At 50.7% G+C, this 9,492-nt stretch overlaps 1 protein-coding gene across 1 annotated transcript in view; it reads left to right on the forward strand.

The window, feature by feature from the left end:
• The first annotated feature begins 6 nt into the window (after positions 1 to 6).
• Positions 7 to 9,492, forward strand: part of HSF1 (heat shock transcription factor 1) — a 20,712-nt gene continuing 11,226 nt past the window's right edge. The window contains exon 1 of the mRNA XM_034668785.1: positions 7 to 298. Within this exon, the coding sequence (XP_034524676.1) occupies positions 182 to 298 (117 nt within the window). The 5' untranslated portion in view covers positions 7 to 181. The remainder of the gene's footprint in view (positions 299 to 9,492) is intronic.

Genomic DNA, 9,492 nt, shown 5'->3' on the forward strand with positions numbered 1-9,492 from the left:
GGCGCCGGCGGGAGCGCCGCCCGTCGCAAGATGGCTGCGGCCATGCTAGGCCGCGGGGCCGTGTGTGCGCAGCGGGCGGCGGCGGTGGCGCTGCCCCGGCGGCAGTCGCGTAGGCGGCGCTAGCCCGGCCCTCGGCCCCATTTCGCGGTGGTCACCTCCGCCTCTCCCCGCCTAGCCCGGTATGGATCTGCCCGTGGGCCCCGGCGCGGCGGGGCCCAGCAACGTCCCGGCTTTCCTGACCAAGCTGTGGACCCTCGTGAGCGACCCGGACACCGACGCGCTTATCTGCTGGAGCCCGGTGAGGGGCTGGGGCCAGTTTCCGTGAGGGGTGGGATGTGGAGGCAGGAGCTGAGGCTCAGGGTTCGCAGAAAAAGCGTGCGGGGCTCGCTCTTGTTGGCTCCTGCCACGCCAAGTGTCCCTGGGCTGGGGAGGAAGGGCCTCTCCTTTGGTCTTTCGCTAACTGTTGGACAATCGTGGAAGTGTGTCGGTCCTTAGAGCAGTACCCAGTCTCGCTGGCGATCATTATGCCCAGGTGACCCTCTGTGTCTTCTCAAATGAGTTACTAGGGTGCTGTGGTCGGCAGCTATTCGGGGAAAATTAGGACGTGGCGCGTGAATTGGAGGGCGTTGCTCTAGTGCAAAGGGGAAAGGAACGAAAACAGAAAGTAAAACGTCATAAAGTTCAGGTCGATCTCGAACCCATGCCCAGAGATACTAGAGCTGAGCTTTCCCAGAGCAGCTTTGTTTTTCATTCCTCACAGGGCGTCTTTATTGAAGTCCCTGTCTTCAGTTGCCTGGCAGCAGGCTTGTTTACAAGGTTTGACCCTGCAAGACCGGACAGCTCCGGTTTTGCCGAGGTAAATCAGAGAGCATGTCTGGAGTTGAAGATGGGAATCTGCTGTTCCCATCCTGTTAATGTGGTGTCTGGGGAAGGCCAAAGTCATACCCCAGGGCTAGCAAATGGGTGACCTGAAGAAAGGCCACCCTGGTCCTGCAGAGCCTGTGGGTGTCTCCAAATATGCTTGACCTCTTGAGGGCTAAAACTTTGGGTTTCTCAGATTTTGCTAAGCACTTCCCTTTCATGGTCTTAAGCCGTTAGGAATGAAGAAATGTTTAGGTTGAAGTTAACTCTTGGGTTGTCTGTTTGCCCAAGCGCTGCTCTGTCTGAAGACTGTCTGGGAGTAAAGGGACTAGGTATCATGCAGCAGTCTTAATGGAGACACTTTGTGTTGGTTTCAGTGACTTGCATGTGTGGGCATCTCCATTCCTCAGTGCAGTACCTGTTTTCTCTGATGACAGGCAAGGGCCCTGAAGAGAAGCATGCTTTCCCACATGCTGCCGTGTTACCACCATCCTCTCTTTCCAGACCTTGAATTTTTCTAACCAAAGGAAATGACCCCACATTTCTGTCTTCCTTTATCTTTCTTCTTCCTCTTTTTCCTTCCCCTAACTTCCAGGAAACATTCTTAACCCAATCGGGGAGGGGCATCAGAGATGCCCTGGGTTATTCCAAGCCTAATCCTGCTAGGGTGATCCATCCCACCTGCTAGGGTGCCCCTTAATCTGCCTGTTTTTTCTGCTTAAAGATTGTGAGGCATGTGGGTAAAGTGTCACCAGCTTACTCTCCAGGACCCACAGTCTGTGTTGTGTTCTGGACAAGGCCTTTGAACAGGAATGATCAGGCCTGTGACAGTCTTCACTTACAGTGGCTGCCCATGAATCCTGTTGGCATGGGGTGGGGGGCAGGAATCGGGTCGGGGAAAAAGGGGTTGGGGAGCCGGCTGGAGCATGAGTATTTGATCCTTCCTGGTCTATATTCAGGTCAAGTAGGACATAGCGGTAGGGGCTGACACTAACGATGAATACAGAAACCAAACAGTAGCTCAGCCGTGGAGGGAAGCCCTTTCCAGGCTGGGCAGGGGCCTGCAGAGCTGCCCGTCTCAGAGGTAGGAGATCGTCCTGTACCTGTGGTCTCTACCAAAAAAGTCCACACAGGGTCTTCTGCAGACTTATGGCCCAGAATCTGGCTCTCAGAGGTCTTGGAAAGCTCTGTGTCCTTGTTTTTGGTGTCTTCCCCTTTGTGTTGGAAGTTTTCTCACACTTCTGTCAAGAGAAACTCACCACATTTGACCTGGGAAACAAGGGGCAATCAGAGGTATGGTGGCTGACTCTCAAGGCTGAGTAAAGTGGAGGAAGGGGTCCAGCCCCAGAAGTCCTCTGGCCAGTGGGTCTGGGTCTGGACAGCGTTGAGTTTCCTCTACCCAGCCTGAGGGACAGACCACAGGTCACTGCCCCCAGAGAGCTGTGTCGGCTTACTCTCAAATCCTCTACAGTTAAAGATTCACTGGGCGTGGCATCTCAGCTGGATAAGCAGGGTCTTTAGAGATGCAGCTGCCCCCCAGACAGGTCTTGCAGGACCCTGCAGCTCCCGCTGCGGGGAGGGAACTTGGCCACCATGAGCACAGCCGAAGGGTGTGCCACAGCTTGCCCGACCTACAGCCTGTACCTCCCACGCCCACTAGGACTGTACATGAATCAGGCCTACCTAGCCTAGGGATTAGGACCAGGTGAGGCCGGGAGGTGCCTGATGGCACAATTTAAGGAGGCACTTATTTTTAGGGCCACTTGGAGGCCAGGGCCTGGAGGGAGGGGGTCCTTAAATTTTGGCCTTTGGCACCTCTCTGACCCCACCCTCGTCCCAGCCTGATCAGTGCAGTTCTCTTTTCTTTGGGAGCAGAAATGAATCTAATAGGGCTGTGTGGAGCAGACACCTAGGAACTGGAGGTCACCAAGGCCGGGGCCTGTCCCAGGTGGCCCTTGTGAGTGCCAGTGGTCAGAGGGTCACTGTGGAGGGGCTGAGTCTCAGGGTGGAGAGTCGGGGGCACAGCATTTCCTACAGCATTCCCAACATTGAATTGCCCTGGTTGCACCCGTACATTCAGAGCCGGCTGTGGACCATTTCCAGAGCCCCCATGACAGGCAGGGACACTCCTCCCCCCCTGACACTGAGAGCCAGGTGAGCCCCCCTCTCCAAGCCTGCTGAGCTTGTTCTCAGACAGCAGGCAGGACCCAGCAGTCCCTCTGGATCCTGCCCTTAGGGATCTGCCAGTTGAGCCAAAATGCGGAAGGAGCACCACAGGTTACCACTCCCCAGTGGCAGGCTGGGCGGCGTGCTACACGGCCTGGAGGGTCCGACGGCTGCAGCCGCCACACAGTAGCCCAGCCACACTTACTCAGACCTTACCTGCCACATGAGGCTGAGCCATGTGTATCAGTTCTCCTCCATCCACGGCCATGCAAGGAGGTGACAACTGAGTCTCAAAGACATCAGGAAACTTAACCAAGAAAGCTGGAGATTGGTTAAACCAGACCTGAATCCACTGTCTTTCTGAGGATGACCGGCTGTTGCTCCCTGACTGCCTTTGCCAGGCACTCCATATTTCCTTGTGGCAGCAGGAGACCCCCACCCATGCCCACAGGGTGAAGACACTGGCCCTACCTGCTTTCTTAGTTAGACTCTAGCCACACTGTGACTAACCAACACTGCGGGTATTCCGTCAGGATTGTATTTTGGATTTTTACATGAGTCCCCCTCACCCCTTCAGTAGAGATATACACATGCACAGACAGACGGACTGACGAGACTGGCAGAGACCTGTAAACAACGGACGGACGAGACTGGCAGAGACCTGTAAACAACAGACTCCACGCTGTGGCCTCCCGCCGTCTGTTTCCTCCCGCCCCCGCCAGGGGGTGAGGTGGGAGGGGGTGCGGTGAGGAGGGGCCCGGGACACACGGGTCTCGGAAGGGGGCTGGAGGTCTGGGCCTTGATGGCCTCCTACTAGAGGGAAGGCAGATGTCCAGAGCATAGCCCTTTGCACCTGACTCCACAGGAACCGTGTGTGCTCCGAAGTCTTTATTCGAGGACCTGGAAGGGGGCAGTGGGACGGACCCACTCTGGAATGTGCGAAGAGCTCCCAACGGGTATCACGTGGGGACTAGGCCAGAGTCCTCACACTCCATAGGCCCTGGAGCCTGCAGCTCTGGCTGCAAGCCTCCCTCCCCATCCGGAGCGGGGAGCTGTCTCACAGGCGGGAAAGGAGGAAGGCCAGGCCCCAAATGTTTCCCAGTCCTGGCAGCACAGCAGCTGCCACCACAGACCCCTCCCTTCTTGACCCTGGAAGCCACAGTGTGAGCAGAGTCACCAGCCTGCATATGTTCCCTGGCCTGAGATCCAAGTGCAGGGCGCCTGTGGCCAGAGACAAGAAGGGGTGTGTTGGTGCCCGTGGTGCAGGAACTCACTAAAGCTAACTCCAGCAGAAAGAACAGGACATAACAGTGCAAATGGTCTCACACTCAGATAAGGACAAAACTAGGGTGGGGGAGGAGGACCTACATGACCCTCCCTTTCTCCATCAGCCTCACACCTCCTGTCATCTCACTTTGCACCTGGATTTCTCTGCTTCTGTGGCCACATGGCTCCAGCCACACACCTGCTGCTGCTGATGCCCATGTTCCTGGAGCCCAGAGAGTGGTCAGCCAGCCGCATACAGGAGACCAGAGCACATCACACCAGACTAGTCTTTGGATTGACATTTGGGGGACTAAAGTGTTCTGGGCAAGTAGTGCAGGTGGTCCCCCGTGTGGAATACAGTGGTTATTAACCCTTTGGCGTCATGGAGCCCTTTGAGAAATACTTAAAGACAGACACCCTCTCTATAAAAACATACATGCCTGCAGAATTTTGGATTCTTTTTAGGTTGTTCCTAGTGCCATCAAAAATAAGGCCAGAGGCTCCAAATTTACAGTCAGACTTGGCAGTTACTAAGAAGTGCATCTCGGGGCACCTGGCTGGCTCAGTGGGTAGAGTGTGCAATTCTTGGTCTCGACGTTGTGAGTTCGAGCCCCACGCTGGGTGTAGAGTTTACTTAAAGAAAAGAAGAAGGAAGGAAGGAAAGAAAAGAAAAAACAAAGAACTGTGTCTCAGGGTTCGGGAATTGCTCACCAGCCAGCAGCTGGACAGTCACTTCTCCCTGCTGCTTCCATCTTTCTGGTCACAGGCTTTGGTTACACCCAAGGAAAAGCTAAGACCACCTCCAGGAATTCCCCAGAGGCAGCAGAGAAGGAGGGGTCTTGAACTATGAGGCAGGGAGATGGAACACTGTGTTCTGTGATGGATTCACCAGGAAACCTTTGAAACTCCTGATGGCCCTTAAGGTCGGGTTTGTAGGATGTATTCAGTGTGGGCTTAACCCTTGAACAGTGTTTAGGGTTGGAAAACAGGAAGGGCAGGTAAGCCACACAGGTGCCCAGGCTTTCTGCCTGGAGGCGGTTTTCAAACTAACAGTCCAGACTTTGGAAAAGCTAAGGCAGCTAGAGTTTGCAAGGTATGGTACCAGAGAAGGGAGCTGCACCAAGAAAGTCCCAGGAGTCTGCACATGAGCCCCTTTGGGTCTTCAGCAGAGTACTGGTTCCACCTGCCTGTAGGCCGAGACCTATGAAGCCAGCCTGAGAACCCTCTGGAAGAACAGCTACTGAGGAGAGCTCACACAAGGCCCTGAGTTACCTGAATTCTCCCAGCCAGAGCAGAGGAACCATGTTGAACGTGCAGAGCATTCAGCAGAAACCAAAAGGGCTACAGCTTGGAAGTAGGACTGAGTTAAGAAAGTCGGCCCCAGGGGCGCCTGGGTGGCACAGCGGTTAAGCGTCTGCCTTCGGCTCAGGGCGTGATCCCGGCGTTATGGGAGAGCCCCACATCAGGCTCCTCCGCTATGAGCCTGCTTCTTCCTCCTCCCATTCCCCCTGCTTGTGTTCCCTCTCTTGCTGGCTGTCTCTATCTCTGTCAAATGAATAAATAAAATCTTTAAAAAAAAAAAGAAAAAAAAAGAAAGTCGGCCCCAAACGCAATGTAATTGAGTTTAAAGAGAGACCTTGAAAGGGTCAGGCTGACCCACACAAAACACTCAGGAGGAAGACCACAAAACCCAGACACAGCATAAAGACCCTCATGTCCAGGACCCTATCAGAACTAATAGATGAGCCAATTGGCAGGAGAGTGTGTCCTATGACAAAGAAGGGGAGAGTCACAGCAGTGTTCCCAGGGGTGATGGGAACTAGCCAACAAAGACATTAAAACAATTGTAAAAATATTCTGAGTGCTCCCAGAAGTAAAGCAAACCCATGAAGGCAGAGAATAAAATGTCAGTGGAACAGGTCTCCCATGCAGAAGAATTCCACATTGTTTGTGTAGATCCCCCCTCAGGGAGGTGCCCCATATCTCCTCATCTGTATGTGTGGGCTACACGTAGTGACTTTCTTCCGAGAAGCACAGAGTGGGAAAGGGTGGGGGGCGACTACAGTGGGGACATCTGAGAGACATGGTCTCATAGTGTGTGTCCTTGCCATGACCTGATGAGGAGGGCACTTAACCTCTGTGGTCTTCCTCCAAAAACTTGTATAACCTCAACTAGTCATGAGGAAAAGACACAGGACAAATCCAAATTGAGGGACATTCCACAAAATACCGAACCAGTACTCCTCAAAACTCAAGGTCAAGAGAAACTGGGAAAGTCTAAGAGACTGTCTCAGCCAAGAGGAATGTTTAGGAAACATAACAACTAAATGGAATGTAATCCCATGGATTATGTCCTGGGACAGAAGAACAGAAGGTAAAAACTAAGAAAATCTGAATAAAATAGGGACTTTGGTCAATAATAACAGATATGCCCTTTTTTGAAAGTTCATGTTATGCCATCTTGCTTTTACAAAAGACCTACATTAGTATCTGTTTTAGCTAACCGAAAGAAATCCAAAGAGGACTTTAATTTTTTGAAAAGTGAAAAACGAAAATCGCGTTCAGCATTTACTTTGCAGCGAGCCGTCACAGAGGCAGCACGTGTTCCCTGCGCAGGGTGCCCCACCAAGCTCCTTCCTCGGGGACTGCGTTCCCCACCTCAGCACGAAGCTGCCAGAGCCGTGCACTGCGTCTGAGAACCTGTCGTGTATCTCAACTTCGTTTGTGCAACCATTTGCAAGGTGTGCTCTGAGGTATCAGAGAAGCCTAAGAGAGATTATTTTTCGGGTCCGGGAATACTCTCGATTTTTCCATATTAATTAACGGTAATTCTTTGCTCTATGAATTTCGGCTTACAAAAGATTTCCTAGGAACACTCTACATTCAGAGAGCGGGGGAAACCTGTTTATTGATTCATTACTTCCAACAAGTACACAATGTTAATAATAGTGTGTGGGGTATATGAGAACTCTGTGCTATCTTCCCAACTTTCCTGTAAATCTAACGTTACTCTAAAATTCAAAGCTGCTTTGTATAAGTCACTGCAGGGGATTAACAGCAGATCAGATCCTGCAGAAGAAAAGATCACTGAATTAGGGTAACTGCAGAAACTCTTCATCGTGATGTGCAGAGAAAACCAGAAACAGTGAGCGGAGCCTCATGGGGACAGTGTCACACAGCCTGACACACAAGCGAAGTTCCAGAATGAAGGAGGAGGGAATGTGTAGACATAACCATCCAAATTTTTGGAAAGCTGTGAACCCACAGATCCAAGACTTGTAAGAACAAAAAAGCAGGAAGGAGGATAAGCACAAAAAAACAAACCAGGGCATCTCACCGTCAAATTGCTAAAAACAGGTGGTGAAGAGAAAACCTTAAAAGCAGCCAAAAAAAGAAGGAATTGCACAGAAAGGGACCCAGACCAGTGCTGACCTCTCCTCAGCAGCTCTGAGGCCCGAGGCTGGAAGGGAGCTCCATAGATGGGAGTCCGGTCAGCATGCGGAGCTCAGTGTAACTCCCCTCATCAATATGGACAGAGAAGAAAAACCAAATGACCATCTCAACAGAGTAAGGAAAACGTGGGACAAACTAAACATCCACTTTATGATAAAAGCTCAGCAGACTAGGAAAGGGAATTTCTCAGTCCAATTAAAAGCCCTGCAAAAACCTACAAGCAGCATTGTACTTAAAGGTGACAAAGCAGGTACTTCCCCAACACTGGAAGAGAAGGCTAGGATGTTTGCTTTACCACTCCTCTTCAACAGTGCAATCCCCTGGCCAAGTAATGTGGCAAATAAGTAAATAAGAGGCTGAAAAATTGGAAGGCAAGATGTCAACTGTCTCCTCGTATAGAAAACATTGTCATGGACTTAGAAAGTCCCGAGGAATCTCCCAAAAAATGTTACTAGAACTAATAAATGAGTTTAGTGAGGCCACAGGATTCAAGGTTAGTGTGCAAAAACATTCTAGCTCTACACACTAGCAGTGAACTTTTGAAAATGGAAGTATTTACGATAGCTTCTAAAAAACAAAGAGGCGCCTGGGTGACTCAGTCAGTTGAGCATCTGACTCTTTTTTTTTTTAAGATTTTTTATTTATTTGACAGAGAGACAGCCAGCAAGAGGGGGAACACAGCAGGGGGAGTGGGAGAGGAAGAAGCAGGCTTCCCACTGAGCGGGGAGCCCGATGCGGGGCTCGATCCCAGAACCCTGAGATCACTCCCTGAGCCAAAGGCAGACGCTCCACCGACTCTTGCGTCTCTCTCTCTCTCTGTCAAATAAATAAATAAAGTCTTAAAAAAAATAGCAAATCTAGCAATATATTAAAAAAGTAATGTCACAACATATAGAACTTATTTCAGAAATGCAAGGGTGGTTCAAGATTTAAAATCAAATCAATATAATCCACACTGTGTTAACAACCTAAAGAAGAAAAACCACATGATCCTATCATTTGCAGAAAGAGCATTTGACAAAATATGATGTTCATTAAAAAAAAAAAATCCTCCGGAACCTAAGAATAGTGAGGAATTTTTCAGCCTGATACAAAAGGGTCTACAAAAAAACCTACAGCTAACATCATACTTAATGGTAGGAAGGACTGAATGCTTTTCCCCTAAGATCAGAACAAGGCACGATGTCTCTTCTCACCAGTTCTAGTCAACATTGTACCAGAAGACCTGTCCTGTACTTGAAGACAAGAGAAAGAAATTAAAGGACTATGTGGGAGAGGAAGAAATAAAACCAGCCTTATTCATAGAGAGCATGATTGTCTACATAGAAAATCCCAAGAAATCTACAAAAATACTCCTAGAACTAGGGGCACCTGGGTGGCTCAGTTGTTTAAGCATCTGACTCTTTTTTTTTTTTTTTTTTTTTAAGATTATTTATTTATTCGACAGAGATAGAGACAGCCAGCGAGAGAGGGAACAGAAGGAGGGGGAGTGGGAGAGGAAGAAGCAGGCTTATAGCGGAAGAGCCTGATGTGGGGCTCGATCCCACAACGCCGGGATCACGCCCTGAGCCGAAGGCAGACGCCCAACCGCTGTGCCACCCAGGCGCCCCAAGCATCTGACTCTTGATTTCAGCTCGGGTCATGATCTTAGGGTCGTGAGATTGAGTCCTGTGTTGGGCTCCAGGCTGGGCTTGGAGACTGCTTAAGATTTTCTCTCTCCCTCTCCCCTCTGTCCCTACCCCCCCC

This window comes from Ailuropoda melanoleuca, chromosome 9 (assembly GCF_002007445.2).
Source record: "Ailuropoda melanoleuca isolate Jingjing chromosome 9, ASM200744v2, whole genome shotgun sequence".
Taxonomy (NCBI): Eukaryota; Metazoa; Chordata; class Mammalia; order Carnivora; family Ursidae; genus Ailuropoda; species Ailuropoda melanoleuca.